Here is a 27051-nt window from a genome sequence, read left to right as displayed (position 1 = left end):
CAGTGGACAGTCACTGGCGTTGACTTTGCAGCAATCCCTCATACTGAGCATGCATGTAGCGACAGTGGAGAGGAAAAACTCCCTTTAGTTAACTTCAGTTAGTTACAGGCTAAAAATAAAAATGCAAAAGACACACCAGACTTATACAGTGTAGTTTAGTATATAATTTATTTTGGCAGATATTTTAAAACATTAGTTTCCCTTTATAAAACAGTGGTTGGAATAAAATTGCATAAATTTCCTATCAGATTCCCCTGTTGGTTATGTGCTACTGCAGTAACCCATCTTAATACCAAGTGCAAAGGGAATTTAAAAAGACACTGAATGTCAAACGGGGTCCATCAAAAGCTGCGTTGAGATCAGTTGGACTGGTTGTTCATGTGCGAGCCTGACTGGTAGGCCTGGATGTCCTCGCCGATGAACTCTGACACTGTGAAGGAGGCAGCATAAGAAAGGAAAATTACAATTGTAATTGCATCCACCCACTTCATACATTACTGTTCAAAAGTTGTTTGCATTTCCACTAATTTTCAAACCAGTCCTCTGGCTTGAACATGACATTTTACTGTACCTCACAAAAGTATTTACACACCTTAAACTTCTTCACATTTTGACACGATACAACCATAAATTGGATTGTATTTTAACAGGATTTTTTCTAAGAGCAACACAAAGCAGCATATCAAATGAAAAATTTGAAAGTGTGCCAAAAATTAGCATTTTGCGCCCCTTACTTGGATAAAACCCACGGCAACCAGTTATAGGGTTAGGGTATAAAATAAAAAAAATATCCTATGCTTTGACCTTCTCACACAGCTCTGTTCAATCCATCACCTGAAAATGGAAAGAGTATGGCACAGTTGTAAACCATAAAAACATGGCCGTCTACAAATACTTTTACAATTTACTGTATGGTCCACTGTGCTCTTATTAAAATGAGTGGAAGTGGACAAGCGGACAACAAAAGGTGTTTTAGGTCTGCAAAACAGTGCAGAAGATAAACAGCATCTGAGCCTCAAGAGCCTCAAACAGGAATTTAAAAATCCAAACCCACCTGTTTGGGAACCACCTTGTTGGAGCTAAATAAATATTTTCAGTCTGGTATTTTTAAAAGAGTCAGCTAAAGATGTTGGAATGCATTATGTCTTTGTCTGGGTGCAAACAAAGTGCTAAAAGATTACCATTAAAACTGTCAACCATGAATAATTTTTCCAAATTATTGCCTCACCTTCTTCAAAGGTAATGTGGTGCATAGAGGCAGAGCTGGTAAACTCCAAAGGACACTCATGGTTCTTGGCATTGCCCTCTCCCCCGTGTCCCGTGCCCAGCATCCTTCCCTGAGGTTCCCAGCCCTCGAAGTGGGAGTAAGGTGCTGGACAGGTGTCCTGGTAAGGGTTGGAGGGAGGGGAGGGACACACCTCCTGAGGATAGGCAGAGTACTGCGGGAAAGGCGAGGTAGGGATTAGAGGCAGGGGGGAGTTTGCGAGGGGACTCTCAGTAGGGAACGGGCTGAGAGAGGAGGAGTGGGATGGGGAGGGTGAAGAGGAGAGGTAGGGAGAGTCCAGCCATGGAGAAGGGGACGGGGAAGGAGGCTGTGGACCGCGAGGATACAGAGGGGGGAGTAGTTCAGTAAAGCCTAATTCCAGGTTCTCAAAACTGGGGTGACGCTCGGACAGGGCCGCCCTAGACCCACTTGGCTCCTCCACAGTGCTGTCCGGTTTGGAGCAGAATTCCTCGTGATAACTAATGGGTGGGCAGGGAGGGGAGTAGGTCGAGGGGTAGGGGGGCAGGTGGAAGCCAAGACCCCGGTCATCGGACACATGGTAGCCCCTGTCCATTCTGAGTGGCCCCCCAGCCGGACACACAGTACCCCCATCCAGAGGTGGCACAGAGGGTCGGGAAAGCAAAGGATCCTCCTCTTTAAACATAACTGAGAGAAAAACAGAGAAAAATGTAATTTACATTATGGTGCATGTTGATTTTTCTGGATTTTTTATGTACACACTATGACCGCTAGAGTTGGGTATAGACAATGGATTTGTCTTGGTCATAGTTCATAATTTCAGGGATCAGCTACGTTTTTTTACACATCAATGCAATGTATTTAATTAGGGCAATCTTAACTTCCATCCACTTTCCATACCTGCCTTTTTCTGCTTCTCATTCACCAGAATCCATATCCAGTTTTAGCATTAATGACAGTGAAAGTCTTTCTAACTGGCCAAATAAATTATTTGCCTGAACAGCATTAATGCATGGCGCTTAAATATAATAGAATACAAAACTTTACATCCAAGCAGTCCTTAGTTACTGAGACATTGCATGCATAAGTATTGCCGTGACTATTAAAATGAGCGAGACCCCACTGCTTGCCAACAGCAGAGTCTCCCCTTGTGTATCAAAATTGAGGCGCAGAACAATTCAAAAATATTTCCATCAACCCACCCCTCAAGACCTTACTGATGTATGGGGTTGCTTAGGGATTAAGGGATGGGCGTCAAGACACTGGCATGAATCCCCACTTGTCCATTCTGCGCCCACACCAGTACAGCACAGACAGAGGCCAGGGACCTTCCAGGTGCCAGTATCCCCAAACCCCTCATCCCCCGATGCCAAGGTGTTATAGCCCATATTCCCTTCGCAACTAAGTGATGTATTTAATTATTGAGGACCAAACCAATTCAAATCACTCCTGTTGTTTGTTTTCTGACACACACATTAAGCAAAAGGTAGAGCTTCTACAATTCGTTTTTTTTAAATTCCATGTTTTTCCAAACTCAGATTTCTGGATTTTCTGCCAGTTATTATGGTGTCATGGAAATTTGAGTACAATAATTTAACCTATTTGGTTTTTCTCATCAATCATGGTAAGACAAAGTGCTACAACTGGCTTTGGTAGCCCATCTATTTTATTGTTTTGGGGGATTTTGGCATCCAGACAAATTTAGATCAGGAAACATCTACAATAGTAGGAGAAATCTGGACTGGATTATCCTAGATTTAACAGAGATCAATGTAATTTATTAAAGTTTTGTGTGTCATCTACTCTGAAACCTAATGCTTTGGCCAGATTAGACCAGGATTGAGTTTTTCATCAATAAACACTCCAGGTGGGTTTGGCAGGAAAACAAAGATGAATATGTTGGAAAGCATCTTATTCCCACTGATAAGTATGGTGGAGGATCTATGATTCTGTGGGTCTGTGTCTTTGGAAAAGACACAGACACACATGGAGAACTTGTTGGGGTGCATGACATCATGAACTCTCATATACAAAGATGTTGAAACCAGGTGGTCTCTGTTAGAAAACCGAAAATTGTTCTTTATTGGGTTTTCAGCAGGATAATCATCCAAATATGGACAAATCAACACAGAAATTATCCAGCAGACACAAAATCAACCTTCTTCCATGGCCATGTCAGTGCGGAGGGGCTAGATAATATAGAAACTCTTTCAGAGGAACTGAAGACAAGAGCCCATTCAAGAGGTATCATATAAGAAACTGTGCAAAGATGTCCAAAGATGTCTCTTTATTTGCTTTTAGGCTTGTTACACATCTTTACCAGGAGTGCCAATGCATTTGTATGTGGTTTACACGCCACTGTGAATATGAGGAGCATTAATAAAGTTGTGACGCGTCAGAGGTAAGAAAGTTGCGAGTGGCCACTCACCGGGCAGATACTTGAAGCAGTGAGTGCTGCTCCGCTTCCTCTTCCCATTGGAGACGTACAGACTGACGGACACAGGCCGACTAATGGAGAGGTCGCTGTAGGCAGGAACCCTCACACACAGCAAACACTACAACAAATACAGACACAAAATACATGTATATTTCCTTCCTGCTGCATAATAGTTAAACCACTGTGTCAGATTTTAAATGTGCTGGTAAACACTGGTATGGACAAATGCAAGAACGCATTTACATGCGCTGTTAAAGGTAAAGTGTGAAGTGGTATATCTGTATAAATGCTATGTGGTCATCATGACTCACAACACTGCAGTTCTTTTGTTAAAAACATTATTTCACATTTAGGAATGTAGACTTTAACTCAAGGAAGTGCCGCATTATTTGCCATGTATGTATGAAAGCTCAAAAATTGATTAAATAAATAAATAAAATATTAGATGACTATTTATGAAATAAAATATTATAAAAAAAACGCTAATTTCCTGGTTGGAGCATCCATAGACATAAAAAGAGTGAGAGCGTCGTAAAATTACCTCGTTGCTGTTGTCCCGGTCAACATGCGCCTCCTCCTCCCACTGTAATTTACCATCTAATGTGTCAGAGCAAAAGGCACAGTTGGCAAAACAAATCAAAATTTCTTCCTTTTAAACTTAATTAAGCTTGACACTGATAGAAGCTAACAGCAACAAAAATAACTTAGGCAGGCATAACATGTCAAATTATTAATCCGATAAACACCTCACCAAGTGTGTCTGCGCTTTAAGTTCATATCATTTAACATCACTGGTCATACTCAGTCAAATATTGTGTCTGTCTGTCTTTAAACTAAAAATAAAAATTAATATTTTGGGAATCATAAACTCACAAAAACATGGCACTCTCGTGCTGAAGGATTGTTTTTTAAAAGCATTACTTAACAAAAGCAGAATAAAGAACATTTTTATAATATTAATTCTTCCACTTAAAGAAACTGAGAGAGTTCTCCAGAGTAATATTCCTCCTGTAATTTTTTTAATCAAAGAACAAAAGGTTAACCTGGAGTCAGGTGAAAAATCTCTTTATTAACACAATTTTCCAAATAAAAGTTTAAGCTGTGGGATCGTATCCTTCATGTGAACTGGATTCGAGACACTTTAACCTTTTAATTTCACATCCTAATAATGTTCCAAATAGATTAGTTTATCTAATAGTGTAGGAATAGTAATTTCAAGTATCCAACATAAGGAAATTCCAGCGAGTTTAATCAGTGGCTTCTACTCATTCAGTGCTTGATCACAAGATTCAGGTTTTAAAGAGATATCGGATATTAAAGTAAGAGTTTTTATTATTAATAATTATTAATCATTTGTGCAAATAAAGGTATCAGCTTACTGGTAAAGAACAGGCATGATTACAGTTGAATTAAACTGAACTGATTCTCCTCATTAATTTTATTTTATTAAGTGTTTTCTGGCACCACGTCATTTTAATAGGTGGGTGTCAAAGTCATACCGGACCCTCTCTCCATAAAGAGGACTCTGGAGATCGGCAGGAAGTTGGTACCGCTCAGCAGGAGCTCCTCGCCTCCCTCCACACAGCAGGATGTAAGACTGACGGACTCAATGACGGGCAACTCCTGGGCTGACCGCTGAGCTGCAGTGGTGAGGAAACATTTATTGGCCTCTTCCTCTATTACAATAATGCAGTTTTATATGCAATCAAATTGTGTGCATAAAACAGCATCTTACAGCATTCGATGGGCAAAGAGGCAACCTGCAGAGCCAAGACTCGTCCAGAAGGGGCCACAGGGGGCGCTGCAGGGAGGTGAGTACGAAACACCAAACGGACGCGGGTATTTTTTCTCCCGACGTCTGTTTCTCCTTTTCTTAGCTCAATGTCGGAATTTCGTAGTTTCAGAATCCCAGCGCAGTCGATGCTGAAAAACAAAATTGTTGCATGAGATTTTTTGTGAAGGATTGGAGACGGTGGTCCTTTAATGCAGCTCTAATGCTTATTTTTCATCATGATAAAAATAGCATTAGTGAAATAGAAAACAACATAAAGACAAAGAAAAAAGAAACATGAAGCAATCAGAAAAGACAGAACATTTTAAACTGACTGATATCAAAGGCAAGAAAGAAATTCAGACTAAATTAGTAAAATTAGGATTAAAATTTTGGCTTATCTTAATCATCTTTCTTCAGATTGTGGACAAATCATGTTTTGAAGTACCTTAATTTACAGTACTTAGGCAGAAAAAATATCCTTTGCCTGTGACTTATTTTAGAAAAATATATTTCTAACTGAGTTTAGAAAACGTTTGAGTTAAGCAACAGGAACAGAGCAGATTGGAGCATCAGACTTTAAATAAATAAATAATTTGAGATTTAAATGTCGAGCAACAACAACAATCAGATGCTAAACTTTGTTGTAGGCGGATTGGGTGCTAAGTTTTACCAAATCAAGGTAAATATTTTCTTCTCACAAACATAATTCAAATGATCATGATGAATTACCTTTGATGAACCACATTTTATATAAAAAGCCGAGGCCACCAAATCTGGGCTTTATTGCTCATAGACATGATAGAAATCATTTAAACATTGCCTGTCTGACAACATGAAGTACTTCTGAAGTTCTGAAAAGCAAGAAATTCAAGAGGGGATGAGAAACAAAATCACTGAAATCTATCATTCTGGAAAGGGTTACAAAGTCATTTCTGAGGCGTTGGGACTCAAACCACTGGAGAAAACATGCAACAATGGTGAACCTTCTCAGGAGTGACCAGCCTACCAAAATTGCTCCAAGGGTGCATCAATGAATCATCCTGCAGGCCACAAAATAACACAACATCTAAAGCACAACAGATCTCACCTGTCTCAGTTAAGGTCAGAGTTCATGATTCAACGGTAAGAAAGAGAGACTGAGCAAAAATGGCATCAATGGGAGAGCTCCAAGGTGAAAACCACTGTTGACCAAAAAAAACCAAAGGCCCATCCCACATTTCCCAAAAAACATCTTGACAAATATTCCGTGGACTGTTGAGACAACACGGATCTTTGTGGAACGTACAAAACCTGTTACAATTGGTGTAAAACTAACAGCATCTCAAAAAAGGTACATCACTCTGACAGTCAAACATGGTGGTGGTGGTGTGATGATCTGGGGCTGCTTAGGGCTGGATAACTTGCTGTAATTGATGAAAACATGAATTTCTGGTCTCTACCAGATAATCCTGAAGGAAAATGTCTAGCCATCAGTGTGTGAGCTTAAACTGAATCTCACTTCGGTTATACAGAAAGACAATAATCTGAAGCACACCAGCAAGTCCTCCTCTGAATGGCAGTAAAGTAAAGAATGTTTTGGAGGTGACCGTTTCAATTCGTTCCTACTCACAGTGCAGTCATGTTGTTCTCGGGGTTTAGAGGGATGTCCAGCAGTTTGGTCCCGGCCTGGACGCTTTCATGGCTAGCAGTGCCGACCATCTTCCCAGTCACCCTACCGATGAAGACACATTTAAAATTAAGAGATCAAAAAACAGCGGGTAATCACCATACCCCAGATATTTCTGCACAAGACGATCAATTATCTATTTATTTTTAAACATTCACTTGTCAAATCTCAACCAAAGCGTTCTAATGACAATTTTGCAACTACCAGACCCTGGTCAATTCAAACTGTTCAACCTAGAATCTACCCCACATCCACTTCAAATCCATCAGTGTCATGTTTGCTGCCTTAGAAAATACTCACCACCACATCACGACAAATAAAAGATAAAAAAATCATATTGAAGATGATTTACCAATGTGCAGTACCCTTCACAATAATTGACCACTCTGGTAAACATACGTTTAAGAGACGTTCATCATTATTTGCAGTGGAATAATCTGACTGAGCTGCATATCGAGGAAAATTTGAATAATACAACTTCTCCTTTAACATTTCACAAGGTAGGAGCATATAGAAAGATGAATATTTGACCATTCTTTGCATGTCTTTCTAGATCAGGGCTGTCAAAAAAGCGACTGGGCGTCAATTTGGGGCACCTGGACTAATTTTGTACAGCCCCCATCTGCAATTAAGGGAAAAAAACTACTTTGGCCTGCCAGCACAGGTCATTGATGCAGATAAAAGTTGGCTAAAAAGAATAAAACATTTTGGTTTTTTTCAATTGAGCCATAAATAATTTGCAAACTGGAGACCTTTCTCTTCATTAGGCAAACCTGCAAAACCCTTTTTAATCAATAATAAAACTACTTTCCTATAAAAAAATCTACTTTATTTATTGCTTGCATAGTTTATTATTGAGCAGGTAAAAAATCACATTATAATTTTTTGGAATCTTTGTTTTTTGGGGATTTTTTTGGCCCACATGTACTTTTAACTTGACAATTTTGACCCATGTGACAAAGCATTTGGACACCACTGCTCTAGAGTATCCAATCCTGGGTTCTCTCTTCTCCTTTGCTCAACCCATAGCTTTTCCAGAGGATTTAGGTCTGAGAACTGAGGTCAATGAAGGTTAATTTAGCCTCTGATTAACTACTTTGGTGTTGATTCAGCCACATGTTTTGTATTATTACTCTTCTGAAAATTACCATGATGACCCATCTACAGTTTTCTGCCAGAGGCCACCAGATTTTTATTTTCAAAGTCCCTGTTTTTAAAATACTTCATGATGCTATACACTCTAAGAAGGTTCTTAGGTTCTTTGGTGGAGAAACAGGCCCCTAACATTGCAGGTCCTCCTCCATACTTACCCGTGTCCATAAGGAGCATTTCCATGTACTTATCTTTTGTTTCAGACCAAATCCACCTGGAAAATTTGTGTCCAAAATGCACAATCTTAGTCTCATCTGACCAAAAGCCCAGAGTTCCAGAAATACTTAGAAAACACCATTTTCATGTTTGTGATAGTAGAGCAGAAAAGGCTTTTTTGTAGCATCAGTGCGAAATAACCGGTAACTTGAAGGTAACATTTTATGATTGTTTATAAAACCTGTTGACCCCAAGATGCCACGCTTTGTCAGGAATCTGGGTTTGGGTGTGTTTGTGTGGTGTTTCTCTACCACTAAACTGCAGGATTCCCTGGAGGGGAAGCTGGAGCTTAAGAGGAGCTGGCTGCTGGTTAATCGACACCTGAGTGTCAACCCAATGTTTTCCCTCGATCCCTCCATGATATTTCCTAGTGTTTGATCTTCCTGTTATTCCTGGCTTATGCTTAACCTGGTGCTCTCTGTTTTCCAAGGTTACCTTCTGAGTTCCCCCGTGGATCGACCTCTCAGTGAAGCTTCCTGGATTCGCTTCTCAAAACCCCTCGAGCCATAGCCTCCTGGACTACTTCGGCAACCTTAGGCATCTCCTAGAACATCTGTGCCTCAACCTGTCTGCCAACTTTAACTCTATTCCGAGATCCAGCTCGCCACATGGATCAACACCCCCTGGACTCTGGTCACACCTTCCTGGCCTTTACCATCAACCTCCGACCAGTAAGAACTGCTCATAAATTCTCACCTCTCCACATTCTTCGGTTTATTTATTCCACTCATCTCTCAACCTTTTTGTCACAGTGAACTTCATGCCTGTGTCGAAGGAACCCCCTGGACCCAGACATTGCCCATCGTCTTTGTATTACAATAAATGTGTTATTTGATCGTTGTCTCCTGAGAGTTTCTCGCACGTGGGTCAGAAGCTTGCCTCAAAACATAACACTGTTCTACAGCATGGCGTTCTGGAGATGCTCTCTTTAGCTTGCTCTGGCTGTAAACACGTTGGGCATATAAACCGGCAGATATGAAGCATTCTTACTTTCCTCCGTGATATTTTTGTATTGTTAATAGACACTCAGATAAATAACTTTCTTTATACATGTAAGCATACTCAGATGCACACTGTAAGATGTGGGCAAAAGGCCTTCATGACATGACATTACATTAAGAAAACATTTTATTTCACAGAGGGCGCTCCAGCTGTTGTGAAAGTGCTGCATCAATAAAGTAATAAACTGTTTATTTAGAAGCAAGTTAACATACAGTTTATATAACAAATAATGCTGAATGCTGGTAACATTGAAGGAGTACACTGCTTCCAGCCAGTGATATCTCTCTATTGAAAATCTCTTGGTAATAATAAACTACCACAAACACACATGTGCTAAAGTCCTCAGTTCATCATCGCATCATGTGTGATTGTGAGTCAGTGATAAAGAATGATGGGCAGACTAAGAGTCATAGAACCAGTACTTTTAAATAAGAGGCCCGACCCAAATAAGTTTGGAGCAACTTGGTTAAGATTTGACTGCAATGTTTTTTTTCATAACTCTGTTTCTGTTCACCGTCTAATCTTTAAGTTCCTACCAGCTTTGTTTGTTTGGTCTTCATGCACCTGCAAGGACAATCCAGCTCCTTTGCACGGTTACAGAAATGCTTTTGAATGCCAACAGCATCTCAGCCTCAGAGAGACTTCCCTGGGCTGACAGAAGAACTGTGCAGCCAAGGCTGACAGTCTCTCCCACTGACAGACTGACAGACAGGGGACCCGAGAGCTGGATCAGAAAGCCAAGTTGGTTCTGAGAGAGTAACAAAGAGAATATTCTGACCCAGCTGCAGGTACTAAAGCTGTTTTCTGGTGTCAGAACCTGCAGGAGTTCCTCTGTTTGAATTCCTCTACTTTTGTTTCTCTTCCAAACTTTTCTTTAATTTTGGACAGATATTTAGTACTGTGCAAAAATTTGGAATCAATCTTTTAGAGCGAGAATAAGAGTCGACAAGGTCAATCGACATGGGCTAATCACAATCCTGCAGAATTTCCTCTGTAGTGGTTAAATGTTGTTTATGTTCTTGGTTCTTCACTTAAATTATCATTTAAACATATTACTGTGATTACTAAGATAATTCTTTATTCCATTAATATACTAGATCCTATAAAATCATTTAACCTTAAAGTGTCAGTAGTGTGTATCTGAGGTCAAATACATCTACAATGTTTTTCTCCTATTCACTTGTATGCAAATAAAGCTCCAAGACAAAGAGAATTTACCCATCTAGATTTGAATTTTGTTGGACTTGTGAGACCGATGAGAAAAATATATATTTTTTAATTAGACCAATTTTTGATCTATACGGTTTCTCAATTACAACATTGCCTGGATCCTAAAGCCATTGTTTGCATAAATGTAATAATTTCTGCATCAGAGTCTCAGTTGCTTCGCTACTGTCTGTTGTGTTTGTTTTAATTATTGCTGTAAGTCTTTTCAGTGCTTATGTATTTTTCTACTTGTTTATCCTGGCTTTCTAAATCATTAATATCCAGCTAAAAAGCAACTATTAAAATGTTTTGTTTACTAAAAGCACCCTGGACTTGTCGTTTTTAGATGTTCCAAAAAAGTCTCATCAAATGCCTTTAAGAGCATATATTATTGCTGAAATGCCCTGTGTTAAGATGAATGGATCCCTTATATTAAAGAAATTTGATATTTTTTTGTCTGAATCTAATACTTTTATTTAGAGCTGAGAAAAACTTGGGGGAGAAATTTCCTGGAGTGATTCCGAAGCCCCAACTGTTTAGTTAAACCGAATTTAAAGCCACAGTCAGATGATGCATCTTGTGAGGGTTTTGTTAGTTTCAGATACTAGCAATTCATGGAGATACATTTGTTCTTGAGTCAGGAGGTCCGTACCTGTGTATCTGATAGAAAGGGTGTGGCCTGATTGAGCGATCGTCAGCTGTTCCGACAAAAACCTGCAACGACAGCGGCTTCCTTTCTGCGTATCCACACAGCTGTACAGAGAGAGAGAGCGATAAAATCAGACTGTGACGAGACTAGCAGGAACCAGACCCAACATGGAACTTTGTTTCTTTAGCACAAAAACGCAGTGTCAGAAAATAACGACTACTTCTGCTTAAATGAAACAAGATTCGGTAAAAAATCCTTGACGACTTCACAGTAGCACCATTAGATTTTAATTAAATGTAGCTTTACACAGTGAACAAAAACTGTTGGACCTTGACAACAGGATGTCCTGTTGGTGCAGCTTTGACGGCACCTCTGCTGCCCTCCGTTTCATAGTGGGCTCGATGGTGTGGGCGGGGCTGCACCTCGATGCGCAGCTCATACTGGTCAAACTGGGATGGCAACGGCCAGTCAAGTGGAGGCAGAGCATTAGACCTAAGGGATGGCAGATGAAATAGTTACAGCTAAAGGAGAACATAGACAACAACACAGTAGGGGCCTATGAGCTATATAGCAAATAGAAAGATTTATATCTCAGCTACAGAAACTTGGAAAAGCCAAAAACTAAACCTAGCTGAACTTCTTGATGTCTTTAAATTTATGCTCATTGAAATTGGTGAAATTTGAAATTTCCAAACACAATATTGATAGTTAGGATGCATTTCTCTATAAATCAGCACTTAAATCAGGCAATAATTAGAGAAACATAAACACTGACAAAAAACATCTGCACTAACATATGCAACTAGACATTTTTTTATATCAGTTATCAAAAGAAGTTTATTTCATCGACATGTCGCATATTGTAAGAAGAATCCCCAGATAATAGCTTAGACGTCAAGGTGAAATGGGAGTTGGAGATGAATACCATGAAGACTGGGGTTACCTTGTAAAGAAGGGTATAATACCACAAACTGATCAAACTGGAAAGAATTTGAATGGAAAATAAAAAATAATACTGTGGTCAAACTGGCGACCATACGCGTCTTTTATGGGACAGTCTGTTATTAACAAGATACTGGCAAGATGACCCCTAAAATTAAGCAAAAAGGAAGGTAAACATGTAAAACATATGAAAAATAACATAATGGCTTCAAATAAAAGCAGAATTCCTCGCCAAATGTTTCTAGATGACTTTACATCGTTTTAATTAGCGGTTAGTGTTAATTAGTGTGTTGAAGGTAGATGATGGACATTGTCAGTTTGGTATCCTATCGTATGCTATTTCTGTGACACATGTGCTGCGTCTATAAAAGCCCATTTTCTCTTCTCTATCCTCAGTGCAAAACAAACTCTTAATACCTAGAACCCTGGTATAAACGTGGGGAGGAAGTGAAATTCATGGACAGTTATTTAAGACAGTAAAGACGACACTTTACCTCCTTTCCAATGTACTGAATGCAATGCAACTTTAAAAATAATGAAGGCGTTAAAAACAAATTAAATAATGAATAAATAAGTTATTAAGTATGTATTATGTATATTTTATATAACCTTTTTGCTCATATATATATATATATATATATATATATATATATATCTGTCCAGTGTTCACTTCACTACTTAACTTTGAATCGAACAAAAATGGTGTAAAACATTTTTGCTGGTTTGTTAAAATTTCCATTTCTGTTTTTACATTTCTGTTTTGAAAATGTAAAGGTAAAACAGTCAACCAGCCACCCCACATTACCCAAAAGCTTAGCCGCAAAAACATAGCTTGAACCCCGTTTGATGGCTTTCTGTGAACTTTTTTTATGTTCACATAGATACAAACCGACATCTGCCACCAAATTTGTTAGATTAAATAAATGTCAATGGGCCAACTTTATTCAGACTATTAACCTTTTATCAGAGGCAAAGTCAAAATGGAAATGCTATAACAGGATGGAGAGCCACCTTTGATTAAAATAACTTTAAGCACCTCTGTTCTGTATGATTTAGAGAGTCTCTACCCCTACGTCACTGCACAGGATTATTGGTCCTCGCTTTTTTACAACATTGCTTTGGTTCATTGATCTTCATACTTTGCCATTTATATATTTATTTGCACAGATTTCCTACGGGCTAGTGGCACAATTTTTTTAACAGGTTGAAGTCTGGACCTTTGACAAGGCCATTGCAACAACTTGATACTTTTAATTTATAGCCATTATCTTGTAGATTTGCTCGAAATTATTTTTCTGGTTATATCAGACAGATGGCTGAACATTTGACTCTAGAGTACTTTGACATGCACAAGAGTTTATGTTTGGCCACAGACGGACACTCTGCAATAAGAAGTGCTGCTCTATTCTTTTTTAGAGAGAAAAGGGATTTTTTCTGGCAACGCTTCCAAACAAGCCGTAGATGAACTGTCATGAACATTTTAACTTGGCAGCTGATGCAGGTCTGCTGTAAGCTGGAGCCAGTTTTTGCTTCCTCGGCTATATAATGATTTCATAAGCATATTTAAAGAGTTGACGGCAAAAGTTTGTTAAAATGTTGACACTGGGAGGTTGTAACTACAAGAGATGGGGAGCTTTATTACATGACATCTGCCGTCTGTCCCTTCAACAGGTGACTCTGCTGCAAATTGCCAACAGGTGTTTACACTCCGCCTGAATAGTACAGTTCTACTGTTTTCTACTGTGTTTCACCTGGTGAGCGAGTGAGAGAGATGCAGAGATGTTATAACACCTAAAAAGGTGATTCAGATGGTGTTCGTTTCACCGTTCCTCACCGTTGCTTGTTAACATTCTGACTGAAGAAATCACATTCCAAAAAACAACTTTTATGTCAAACCATGGCTAAACATTTTATAAATAATCGATTCATCCATTGTCTTCACCCAGTTGTCCTTGCCGAGTCTCAGGGGAGGCTGGTGCCTATTTCCAGCCTGGACAGGTTGCCTGTCAATCACATGGCAACACAGACACACAGGACAAGCAACCAACAAGCTGGAGTACCCGGAAGAAGCTACGCAAGCCTGGGGAGAACGTTCAACCTCATTAGAGGAGGAACCTGGGGATTCGAACCTAGGAGCTTCTCACTGCAAGGCCATACTTCTACCACCATGCAGCTCATTTTGTGAATAATTCTAATTTCTATTTTTTTCTTGCTATTTAAAAAGTGTAATCCCACCTCCAACACTTTGGGGAGAGCAGCTGCTCCACTTGTACTATCGTTCAGGCGTCAAATGGAGCAGCGGGGTGTACTTAGTTTTTCATACACTGATTTTTTATTCTCACTTTATTTTTGTTTACAGAAATAATGGCATTGCAAAATCTGTGGTGTGTTTTTGTCCATTTGATTTAAATAATTTTGGAACCAGGTTAGTAAAACTGAAAAACTGAAAGAGGGTGTACTTACCTTATAATGTGTTTTTTGCTTACTTTTCAGTTTGAAAAGTGGATATGATAACTCCTCAGACTCTCTTTCAGCACTTTTATGACAGCATGAAATGTTTTCTTGCCTGAATAGAGGACTGTGGGCACTAGCTCTGGTTCTGCCCCAGGCCAGTGCAGGGGGCACTGGGAGGTAGTCCATTCCCAGTGGTGGAGGCTCTCTCCTGGTCTGTTGGGTCTCCGGCAGCTGGCATGGAGAGTTTCGGGCCAGAACCTGCTCTTGATCCACCTCCCTTGGAGACAACTGGAACAAAACACATCTTAATTTAAAAGCTGAATCGCCTCTCGTTTAGAAAGACACACTAAAAAACACACCAAAATCTTTACCTGCTCCAGTGACGTCTTTCTGGTTTTCTGCGGGATGTTGAGCTCACAGCTGCTGGGAATCGCTTGAGACTGAGAGGTGGACTCTCCACCTTCAAGGTTACACCCCTGCAGGTCCTCCGAGTAACTGCCTCTCCGTGAGATGCAGGGAGAAGCCAGAGGAGAGTTCCTGCGCTTTTTACCCCCAGGAGAAGTTGGCCTAGAGGACGGAGAGAGTCCGAAACTGATGGTGGCCTCATTGAGCTCCTCTTCCTCCACCAGCAGGGAGTCGCAGCTGGAAGCAGGGCTTAGCCAGCCTCGGGATGAAGGGCTTGAGGCGGGGCTGGGGCTGAGGGAGCCCGGGAACCTGTCACGGTAAGAAAAGGGGTCCAGCAGGGGGAGGTAGAGACGCTCTCTGTCCCACCTACCACTGCTACCCATGTCCCAGTAGTTGGGAATGATGGGTGCTGGGTCATCCTCAGGTGAAATGGTGGTTATCTGGATGCTGGGACAGTCAACCACACACGACTCTGAAACCTGAAAGAAACATATAGGCAACAAAAACATATGAGTTTCTGCATTGTTTAACATGAGGTTATGTACCGGAACTATGTGCTCATTTCTGTCCCTTTAACGGGAAGCAGTGGAGGATGGGCAGAGAAGATACCCAACCAGCAATTTATGAGGTACATGTTGGTAGTACTGGTTTAGACCCGTTTTTGCCTTAATTATTTGTAACATAGATTTAGCAAGGTGTCTGAAAATCAGACGTTCTGGTCCATATTTATATGAGAAGATCATGCTTAAGCTTTGTCGGCTGCAAATCTTTGATGAAAATCTCCCGTTCCACCACACCTAAAAGGCACATTGTATGATTGAGATCTGGTGACTGTGGAGGCCTTTGGAGTACAGGGAACTTATTGCCATGTTCAAGAAACCACTTTGAGATGATTTGAGCTTTGGAACATGGTACATTATCCTTCTGGAAGTAGACATCAGAAGATAAAAGGGTAAACTATGGGAATACAGGGATGGACATCACCTGTAAGCATCCAAGTAGCTGTTTCTGTGATTGGCTGATTTGGGGTCTGTTTTAAACAGCAATAGAACAGGTGTACTTAACAAAGTGACCAGTGAATGAAGTTTAGATGTGCAGCAGTTGAAAATAAAACTACTGCTCATAACTCAAACTCCCTGTTCAAACTCATTTTTCCCACTGAGATTTTATTTGTTGAATGAAGATCTTAGTTAGTTTAGTTCAGTTAATGTCATGAACTGTTTTTTGCCCTACCTGCACAGAGCGGGCCGGTAGGCTCTCATAGGTACCGCTGAACTCTCTGACGGCGGCCCGTCGGGGAGGTGGCGAATGCATCCCTGCCCGCTGATTGGACGAAGGCGGCGGGCTGGGGATGTTGATTGAGTGTCCTGCATGAGCGTTGGCTAAGTGGTTGTCCGTACCTGAATGAATGAATGAATGAATGAATGAATGAATGAATGAATGAATGAATGAACTGTAAGGTTGAACATAAGGGAAATGTGGTTGTTTTTCAAATCAAATTTGAAAATATATAAATTTCACATTTTATGTATCTAATACATCCCAACATTCTTTACAGACAGCAATTTATCTTATCTTAAAGACACAGTCAAAAAATTAAATATTCATGTAGTTTTTTTATTATGGAAAAGCCTCTGAGATTTTGCATTATGTGTATCCATAGTGATTGTGATGGACTGACGACCTGTCCAGGGTGTACCCCGCCTCTCGCCCATAGACTGCTGGAGATAGGCACCAGCTCCCCCGCGACCCACTATGGAATAAGCGGTAGAAAATGACTGACTGACTGACTGACTGTATCCATAGTCTTTTTCAAAACCTCAGTCTGTTTTTAATGGAGAACATGCTGTATATTTGTGCTGGTTTAATTTTTGTTTTGTTTTTTCATTTAGAAAAGGACAGATTAAATTTAAATCAAAATCTTGTAAGAAAAATGACTGTTACAATTAAGAGTCATTTTTCTACATTAACATGCTTTTATCATTTGTGCATTAGTTTTACTCAATTTGCAATAATTGTTGCCGTATGGAAAATGAACCCACTGGAGCTTTTAAAGGGAGCCAAGACCTGCAGTGGTTCCAACTGTTTAGTCTATTTTTATACAATCATATAAAGATCATGGGGTAGATAAATAACACAGCAAATTCGTATGTGATAACCGGCCAATTAATCTATTCATTGTTTTGCAACATTAAAGGGGGGTTATTCAGTTATATTTTGGGGTCTTTTAAGTGATTTTTGATTTTGCTGCAGCTATGTTAATGGAGCAGACAACATGATCTTATACGATATTCAAAGATAGATAGAGAACTAACTTAAATGTCTCTACTTTAACCGCCATCTGGCGAAATAAACACTGACCTGAACTTTATGTACTTTGTGCATTATAGGAGTTATTTTTTATGTTCTTTTCTTTCTAGGTACTGAAAAAAATTACCATAGATATAAGTATAACACTAGATATATTTGGACTCCTTTTCTGACTGACACATTTACTTAACAAGATTATTTTGATCATTTGCAACCTCTCGGCAAAGTGTGGCTTTAGCTTGAAGATGCTAATGAGCAAATGTCAGGAACATCCTACTGAGGCTACCAGAAGGCTGACATCAACCGTGAAGAAGCTGCAGGAATTTCTTGTCAAGAACTGGTTGTGTTTTGTAAGTCACAGTTTCCTTTTTTCTCTATAAGAAGCCTTTCTTTCAAAGAAAACATGCAGGCCTGGTTAAAACCTTGATAAACAATGTATTATGGTAAAATCCAACTTTAACATTAGGCAACAATTCCCAAAGGGGTGTTTGACACAAAACAACAATGAACACCAAACCCATAAGGAAACATAGTGGTGGCGCTATCATGATCTGGGGCTACTTTTCTTCAGATGAAACTGGGTTTTTAATGAGGTGGATGAACATATGATTAGCTCAGAGTTTCAGTCAGTTGCGACCCAAAACCTTCAGTTGTCTAATTAACCTGTAAGATTTGGAGGACCTTTCCAAGGCAGAGTCTGTAAATATTGTTAAGATGCAGTTAGTGGATAGACTCCTACCAAACAAGACTGAATGCTGAAATCGAACCAACGGTGCATCAACAAAGTATTGTATTTATTGTATTGTAAAGGATAAAAGTCAAATTATGTGTAGAAAAGGTTTGCAGATTATTTATAATAAAGGTGTAATTTGGTTACAAAAACCTGATATTTTATCAGGGATATGTCCACTTTTGACAGCTAGGTGTTTATGTTTTAATTTTCTTGTCTGTTTCTCTGAACTTCCCTATTTGGTTGCTGTTATTCTAGTTATTCTTATTAGATAAGGTTCATAGTTCATTCTTGTTTTCAGATATTTATGGTCCTTCCCTTCTAGTTTGTGTTAATTAGCCTCCCTCCTTCAGTTGCTCTGCATTTTTCCTACTACCAGCTGCTCCACATTTCTTCTGATTAACTCCTCTTGTTATTTGGTAATTTCTTCACCCGGCCTCTGTATTTAAACTCCGGTTTTGATTTCTTGCCACTGGATCCTCCTGATTAATACGAGCTCCATGTCAGTTTCCTTGAATTCTGTGCGTTACTTATCCTGTAAGCTCTCTAGTTATGATTATTAAAACGCTTCTACTCAGCATGTGGCTCCCTCACCCTTCGCTGCACTTTGGTTCACCAACAAACTACCGTCACAAACTGTAGGTTTTTTGGTTAATATACTATAATAATCCAAGTCATATTTTATAAATATAGCCTTTATGGCTAAAACAATTTGCTGTTAAGCATCAAAAATTGGAATCAAGACCAAATCACGGAGAACCCTTGCTTTCTTCATTAGCAGTCACAAACCATGCTGCTAGTTTTTATAACCGTTAATAAAACACAATTTCTTAAGCATGAAATCACCAAAACCTTTTTTTTTTTTTTTTGTTTCATGCCAAACAATCACCCAAACAAGGCCACAACTGCTCCAGGCCACACATAATTCCCGCCTGTGCTGCAGGGACAGCACACGGAGCATAGCAGCGGTTACTCTGTAATGAGCAAGACTCCATTTGATCATTGTTGTGCAATGATGGCGGTGAGCCATACAGGCAAATTTTGGGCAGCATGGACACAGAACTATAACCGCCAACAAATTACGAGTTAGGGGTAAAAAAAAAAAAAAATCTCTTCAAATGTTTCCTGGCAAAAGAAATATTTCCAAGTGATTAAAGCTGCTGTGCTGAGGCAACTTTTTGTTTTGGATCTGGGTGGATGTGTGTGTGCAAACCAGTAAAGTTTATAAGCCTCAAAAGCTTACCTAACACTTATTGAACACAGTAAAAAAAAACTATTCTAAAGTGCAGAAGATGTTAATGACAGATTTTTTTAAAGCTATGTTTACCCCCAAACCTGAGAATTACAGCCCCCATGAGAGTTCACAAGGTATGAGATATTTGAAAAGCATCAGGCCAGAATTTCTATTATTTCTTTTTTTGCATGTAAAACATATTAACCCCTTATCTGTATGAAGCAATAGGGTGTATGGATTTTACCACAGACTATGGTAATGACAAATAAGTGCAATGAGATGTTTTCAGATATAAAATGCCATATTTTATCAAAGGGAGAAAAACTTTAATAAATAACAATTGGAATATTGGAAATAATGCACCAATCAATCAACCAGAAATTGGAACAGGCCAGTTCCAAACACATATCTTATCCAATCAATTTGTTTTCCTCCTACACTGGCATTTAGTTGTGGTACCGAACCCTAGGCATGAGTGTGCACTGAAAAGGTAATTAAGTAGAGATGTGCCAGAGTAAGAGAACTGAATTGGCCAGTTTTGCCTTGATCTGCCCTGATCAATAATTGGCAGGTCAAACACCAAAACATGAAAATATTAAGTCATTTTCAGTCTGTAAAAGCATCAAGTAACAGCATGTAGGGCCTTCTGTGGTGCACTCTTCTTTTTTTAGTTTACTAATAGCCCCTACTTTCACTCTATACAAAGTGACCTAATTAAAGGTATTTCTAAGCAAATTTATTTAAAAAAATGTTTTAATTAATTTTATTTCATCATTAAAAGGTGTATTTATTTTTTTAATAGGACATTATTTAATTGTGAATTTCACAATTAAATTGTAGATGTAATTATTCAATAACATATTATTAAATAAATAAATGGTACATTTAATAGTACATGTATTTATTTCATTGTACATTTGTTTATTTAATGGGACATTCACATTTATTTTGTTATATAGTTATGTACTTTTGTCTCTTTTGGCCCTCCATACCTCTGAGAGGTCATCATGGTGATTCTAAAAATCATCTGGAGACCCCCTACTTGGTGTCTCATGATCCCCTGGGGGGTACAGACCCCCAATTTGGGAACCCCTAAGATAAAGGCTAGAGGCAGATGTATAAAAAGGGATTGTCCTGTAGTTATTTCATTTTCAGTTATATTCAAAACTATTACTGCTGTCAAAAAATCTGCTGCACATTGTTTTCGGTTTTACATTTTATATTCTATAGCAGAAATACTAAATCAGTAAAAATCCGAACTTGGTATTGGCAATGAATAGCCTGATGTGTGGAACTCAAGCAATTAGATAATAAATATTCGTATCTTGTGGTACATTTCTTATTTTTCAGGCCATCAAAGTCTACTGTGTACTTTGATGCACTTTTCTGAGTTTAATAAAAATCACACAAAGGTTAAGGAAATATGATTTGATACATAAGTTAGGACAAAATGACATATGTTTTGTTGGATGCAAAATGACCACCTCTACCAAAAAGCCTTCGGCACATTTTTCTCTTTTATGTGTATTGGTTCTGAAGAAAAATGGGAATCAATCCAAATTCAGAACCGGCAGATAAGATTTCAAAGAAACTTGGAAATCGGCATTGGGCAGGGAGAGCCTGATTGGTGCATGCTTGATAATTTTGGTTTGCTCAGTGGTCATCGGTGTGGGAGTATGAGTACAAATATAAAACTTTTAAATAAATTCTTTATTCCATCTTAATTCAGAAATGTCAGACAGTATCCAAATTAGATTTTATTATTAATAATATATATTTTGATACACTAATCTTTTTTTTCTCTGGATTCTCTGTCACAATACAAATAACATATATATTAATATTTTGCAGTGGCTTGTCTGCTTTTTGGGGTTGCATAGTTTTTGGTTTTTTTGCAGTTTTGCAGATTTCGTGCCTGAATTTGCATGTGTTACTGAGTGGCATACAACATTTTCATATGACCATACCAAAGGACAATGTATAGGCTAATATAATATAATAATAGTACGATATAATCAGGCTAATATAAGCACAATGTCGATCTGTGCAAATGTTATTGTTGGAAAACCAACTTAAATGCATATAGTTGCAGTGGAGCTAATATGAAAACACAGTTTTTGTTTAAGGTTGGTTTATATACTGTATGTTCAACAGATGCATTGAGATGAGACACCAGCATAAAATCCTAATGATGTATGGGTCACAACCCTTTCATTGCTATTAGAACAAAGTTCTGTTTGAAAACACATGATGCCCAACATCTAAGATAATTTACACCATATGTGAAATAAATCTTTCTTTGAAGTGTGAGTTTACTTGTTAAAATTTATTGGCAGGAGGAATAAAAAATGCTGATGTCTTGCATTAAAGTCCTCTTGTACTATTACTCACAAGTGAACGCATTTTCTAAAAAAGAATTTTTTTTATTTTTAAGATGTCTGTGTCTTGCTTTATTGTTGCTAAAAAACTGATTTTGGGAAATAGTACAAATACCTAATTTAAAGCAGAGCTGAAGCATAACAACTGTGGGGTCAATAAATACTTAAATATGGCCTCCTTATGATAGGAAAGAACAGGAGACGGGAGACTTTAAACTTCTAAAACATGAAACGTTTTTAACTTAAATGAACATTTACTCTCTAACTTTTACAGATGCACCAATCAGCTTTTCCTGGCTTATACCGATATCTGGTTTAGCTCAAGGTCTGACCTGCAATTACAATTTTGACTGATTAATTTTTTTTCTGAGTACAGAACACATAATAGAAAGAATGATAGAAGTGCAAGATTATCAGCATTTATGCATCAAAGTATCCATCTATTGTCTTTACCCTCTTTCTTACAGGGACATGGTGGGGCAGGTGGCTATCTCCAGCAGTCTACGGGTGAGAGGCAGGGTACACTCTGGACAGGTTGCCAGTCCATGGCAGGGCAACACAGTGACACACACGACAAAAAAGCATGCACACATACACACTAATACCTAAGGACATTTTAAAGAGATCAGTTATACTAAAAGTCATGTTTTTAGACTGCGGAAGGAAGTTAGAGTACCTGGAGCGAACCCACCCATGCACAGGGATTTGATGCATTCAATGAATAACTGGAAAAACTGATTTTTCAGTATTTAACCTGCCGATCAAAGAAGAAGGAAAACTGGTGGGTTTGTCGATGGAATAGAACATCTCCCAAAATGTTTTCTTAAAATTCCAACTTTCATTTTCTAATATTATTATTATTTTTTTTTTTTATGTTGGGCTGTTTCTTACTAAGTTGACATGTTTCGGAACATACTTTGGTGTAAAAATACTCCATTTCCTGCAGATCGTTTAAGTTAAAGTAGCAATGGCAGAAAAACTGGGGTCAACAAATAGAGGTTATGGCCAGGAAAGTTGACCTAAAGAAAATTGGAAAGGAACTTGTCATTTAAAAGTGAAAAAGCTACACATTTCAGAGCATTGAGTCTCCTATCTTCTGCACTCTTCATATATGACATCCTAAGGGCGTTATATTTCACTTTTCATGCATCAAGGTAAATGTCTCTATCCAAAGGCATGTGTCTCTAACTCAGAAAAGTGCAAAATACACTCTGGTGCGTTTTTGCCCCAGAATGGTTTTTCCAGGCGTTTATACATTTGATAAAAAAGCAAAAATCTGTCCTTCTGACAAATCAGGACGGATCAAGGAAAATTGGCTGATTCCGATGTCTTGGTTTGGTGAATCTCTTCTTAACCTCTCTTGCAGTTGCATATTTATGCCTGGAGTTTGGTAATACAACTAAATACCAGTGTGGGCGTGAAATGACTGCATATGATACTAGCTTTGTGAGAGTTTTGCGGTCAAAATGAGAGGGAGATGGAGGCTGAGCAAAAGGGAGGTACGCACAGTACACACAGAGGTTGAGGTTCCTTCCCAGATGGCAGCTGTTAACTTTGCTCACACGCACAGCTGATTGGAAACACATTGAGTCTGGGGCCGCACGCACACATGTCCAAACACACTCACATACGCGCAAATGCGCACAACAAACAGGAATACGACGAAATATGCACGCAGATGCATACCACACTAAAAAACAAAGCCTCGGTGAGAATTCACCCAGGGAAACAGGAAGGCATGCAGTCTCAAACACAAACATACACTACATTAGCAGATGCATATGGATGGAGGCCGTCATTAGTGTAGATGCAACTATACAAACATGCATAAACGTTCCCATGAGAATGTCACATGTCTGGGAAGCTTCATTAGCTGCAGCATGAACTCAAATCATGACTCTAACCCAGATTGTTGGAGTCCAGCCGCAACAGGGCGCCATCACTTTCTTCTTCCCCGGCGACGGAGCTCTCCGGCTCGGCTGTGTGCACCGGGGACGGCCCCTGGATCTGTCGCTGAGGCGGGTCCTCCTCAAACACCAGCTTGAACTCGAACTCGCCCTCCTCCCAACCCGAGCCCGGCGCGGCCCCCATCGTCCTCCGGATCAAGACCCAGTGATCCGATCTCAATCTCCTGCGAGTCCTTAAAGTGCGCCACAAAAAACTTTCCCAGAGGTTTTCTAAGAACTTTAGCGCTCTGTCATCAGCGCGCCATGACGCAAAAGTGATTTACCTGCGTCTGGGTTGTGATTCTGCCAGAAAAATAAAAAGCCTTTCTTCTCGCTTTATATAAAAGTTTATCCAAACGGATGCTTTGCGGTCAGCGTTAAATCATCCTTCAGAAAAATTCACAATGTTGTCCTAAACAATACTTCCAGTAAACAAGGGTCTTTAATTCCAGTGCCATCGAGATCCCACGACTCCCTCCTCTGTCCCGTCTGAGGCAGCGAGAGAGAAGAAAAAAGTTCATCAAATATTTTTGTCGTCCTTTACCCTTAATTGCCTTTGGGTGGGTTTCCCAGCCCCGGCTGGTTCCCCATAGGACTCTGTAAGTGTCAGTCATGAATCCCCCCTGCCCAACCTCCAGCCTCCCTCCTCTCTCTCCTTCTGGGTTTTCTTTCTGTCACATTTATTTCTCATCCTCTTAATACTCTAGTAATAAAGCTCTTTCCACGTTGTTACCCATCATCATTGATGCCTATTTCTACTTAGGACTAATTTCATCTTCAGTATTAATGTTTTTCTACATATTTAGGTTAGAAACAGTATGATTGTTATTCTAATCATGACCATAAGACATGGGGAGCAGCTTAAAGTGTCTGATACCTCCATTTGTAGACCAGCTGCATGACCACCAGGGCTGCAGTGTTAACTGTCAGTTAGTGAACATAAGAGGGCCTATTTCCTGTGGCGATGAACGCCACAACCCCCCTTTTTTGGCTGTCACTCTCCCCTCTCCTCCCCTTTTTTCTTCGTCTTAATTTTTTTTTCTCCTCCTCGACTCTCTGTCGTCTCTTCTCCCCTCCCTCCTCTTCCTCTCCACCAAAGATCTGTTTCTCATTATCCTCTGTAGTCTGCTCTCTGTCTGAGTCAGGAGACAAAAAACTTAAATAAACACACTCTCTTTTGGTCTCTCTAGCATCTTTAAGCTCTGTCCCCTGTACCCTCTCTTAGCTCCCTTCCAGTTCTCACAACCATTGGGTGTATGTTGTACTGGTGTGCTACTAGGGGCTCGTTTCACTCTCAGTGTCATCCTCCTGGGGTTGTGTGGGCCGGCCTTGGGTCCTGGATTGGTCTCAAGACGTTACATTGTGGTTAAGGAGAGGAAAAACTGCTACCAAACAGGCAAGAAAAGAAATTCCAAACCTCTACAAACCCCAAATCCAAAAATGACAGGATGAGACTGATACATAATCATAGCAACTTAACCATTAACCATTAAGTTGGCTTGTTTGCTGGTGTTACACTGTCTGGAAAACCCAACATCCATCTGCTTTTAGTTGCTATTTGTAGAATACTAGCACAACAGTATTCAGATAGTATAGAGATAGTGCAATGTAGTCTTGGACAATCTATTAATAGTACCATGTGAGACAGAACAACAAGAAAATCAAGTATTAATACAGTGTAGAACAGTATAGTAATAGTTAAATGAAAGACTGTATAGTTAACAGTATGGTGTTGGACAGTATAATAATATAATATCCGACAGAAGATATTCAACAAGATAGTAATAGTATTAATGAGACTAGTAATGGTACAGGACAGTATAGTAATAGTATAGTGAAGGATTGTATAGTAATACTATAGTCTAGGACTGTATGGTAACAGTATTTTTAGGGCAGCATAGTCATAGCATTTTGTGTGACTGTATAGTATAGAATACTGGGGGAGTAAAACATATGACAGCATAGTATTAATGTAGTGTATCAAAGTGATTGTTTTGTGCAGGACAGTATAATAATGGTATGGTTTTGGACAGCATAGTACTAGTACAGTGAAGAACAGTATAGTAATTGTATAGTGAAGGATATCATAGCAATTATATGTAGAACAGTATAGTAATGTAGTAATAAGCTAGTGTGGAAAAATAAAATTATAATCCAGTCTGGGACTGCTTAGTAATGGTAGTGTGGAACAGTACAGTAATAATATATTGCAGGACAGCATAGATATAGTATTTTGTGGAACAGTATTTAAATAGTACAGCAAAGGAAAGTATAGTAATAGAAATTGCCAGACAGTATAAAGATAAGCGAAGGATAGGCAGGACAGTATAGTCATAATGTAGGAGGAGACAATAGAACAATATAGGGTAAGATAGCTTGATAATTCCATAGAATAAAATAGAATAGAATAGAATTATCTTTTACTGTACCACAGCATGCAGGTACTCACAAACATAAAAAAAACTGTAACAACCAAAATAGTAAGAGTAGACTACACTGAGGGAAAATTGTACAACATAAGAAAAATAAGTTCTGTAAAGTTATTATAATTGGCATACACAGATTGGCATCAAGTATGCAAGTGAGTAGGGTGATTCTGAAAAAGTACAAAATGCTAACGTAAAGCGGTGCATGAAAAATAAAAACTATTTACAAAAAGTGGAAAAACTGTGCAAATACCTGCAGGGATGTAAACACTTATTAAGTTTGTTGGGAGCAGTGATGGCTATAAAGTCTAACAGCTGCTAGGAGGAAGGATCTGTGATTACACTGCTTTGTGCACCTAGGATGCAACAATCTGTCACTGGAGGAGCTCTCCAGTTCTGCAACAGCTTCATGCATGGTGTGGGAGACATTGATGTTTTTGCTAGAGTCCTTCTGTCCCCCACCAGCTGCACTGTGTCCAGGGCGTATCCTTGGACAGAGCTGGCCTTTCTAATGTTACATTGTGGTAAGGGAGCGGATAAAGCCCTACAATAATAATAACAACAGAGACTATAGTAATAATACCACAGGAGACAGCATGGTAATAATATAGTGCAGTATAGCAATAGTAATAGTATTGCGTGGGACATGTGGTGCCCTGAGATGGACGTACCTTGCCTCTCGTCCGCTGACTGCTGGAGACAGGAACCAGGACCTCTGCAACAACCAGAGGATGGATGGATGGATGGATGGATGGATGGATGGATGGATGAATGGATGGTGAAAACATTTTTCACCGAGCCAAAGCCTGGTGAAAAATATAGGCTGCCACACATTAATTCTGTGTTGCAATAATTTATTTCCTAAAGTTAATGGCTTGTAA

General features: G+C 39.3%; 1 protein-coding gene and 1 long non-coding RNA gene across 2 annotated transcripts; one reads left to right on the top strand and one right to left on the bottom strand.

The window, feature by feature from the left end:
* Positions 1–149: 149 nt before the first annotated feature.
* On the bottom strand, positions 150–24278 carry nfatc4 (nuclear factor of activated T cells 4). The gene is made up of 13 exons (XM_047369075.1): positions 23703–24278; positions 16380–16546; positions 15113–15625; positions 14854–15029; positions 11675–11837; positions 11349–11449; positions 7064–7165; positions 5416–5603; positions 5180–5320; positions 4222–4277; positions 3672–3798; positions 1229–1930; positions 150–430 (listed from the first exon to the last, which is right to left on the bottom strand). The coding sequence occupies exons 1-13, from the start codon at positions 23887–23889 to the stop codon at positions 360–362; spliced, it is 2694 nt and encodes an 897-aa protein (XP_047225031.1). The 5' UTR covers positions 23890–24278; the 3' UTR covers positions 150–359.
* On the top strand, positions 5407–9324 carry LOC124870412. Its single transcript, XR_007038764.1, has 3 exons — positions 5407–5491; positions 8919–9159; positions 9241–9324. It is a non-coding gene; the product is annotated as an uncharacterized LOC124870412 (long non-coding RNA).
* Positions 24279–27051: the final 2773 nt, after the last annotated feature.

Source organism: Girardinichthys multiradiatus, chromosome 6, assembly GCF_021462225.1.
Source record: "Girardinichthys multiradiatus isolate DD_20200921_A chromosome 6, DD_fGirMul_XY1, whole genome shotgun sequence".
NCBI lineage: Eukaryota > Metazoa > Chordata > Actinopteri > Cyprinodontiformes > Goodeidae > Girardinichthys > Girardinichthys multiradiatus.
Note: the sequence above shows the minus strand (reverse complement) of the source record. Positions and strands in the feature narration are given on the sequence as shown.

Coding starts and splice junctions, on each gene's coding strand:
- nfatc4 (XM_047369075.1), bottom strand. CDS start 23,889: ATGGGGGCCGCGCCGGGCTCGGGTTGGGAGGAGGGCGAGTTCGAGTTC. Junction 15,030..15,112: donor GAAAGACGTCACTGGAGCAG/GTAAAGATTTTG, acceptor GTTTTGTTCCAG/TTGTCTCCAAGGGAGGTGGA. Junction 7,166..11,348: donor CCTTTCTATCAGATACACAG/GTACGGACCTCC, acceptor CTTCATCGGTAG/GGTGACTGGGAAGATGGTCG.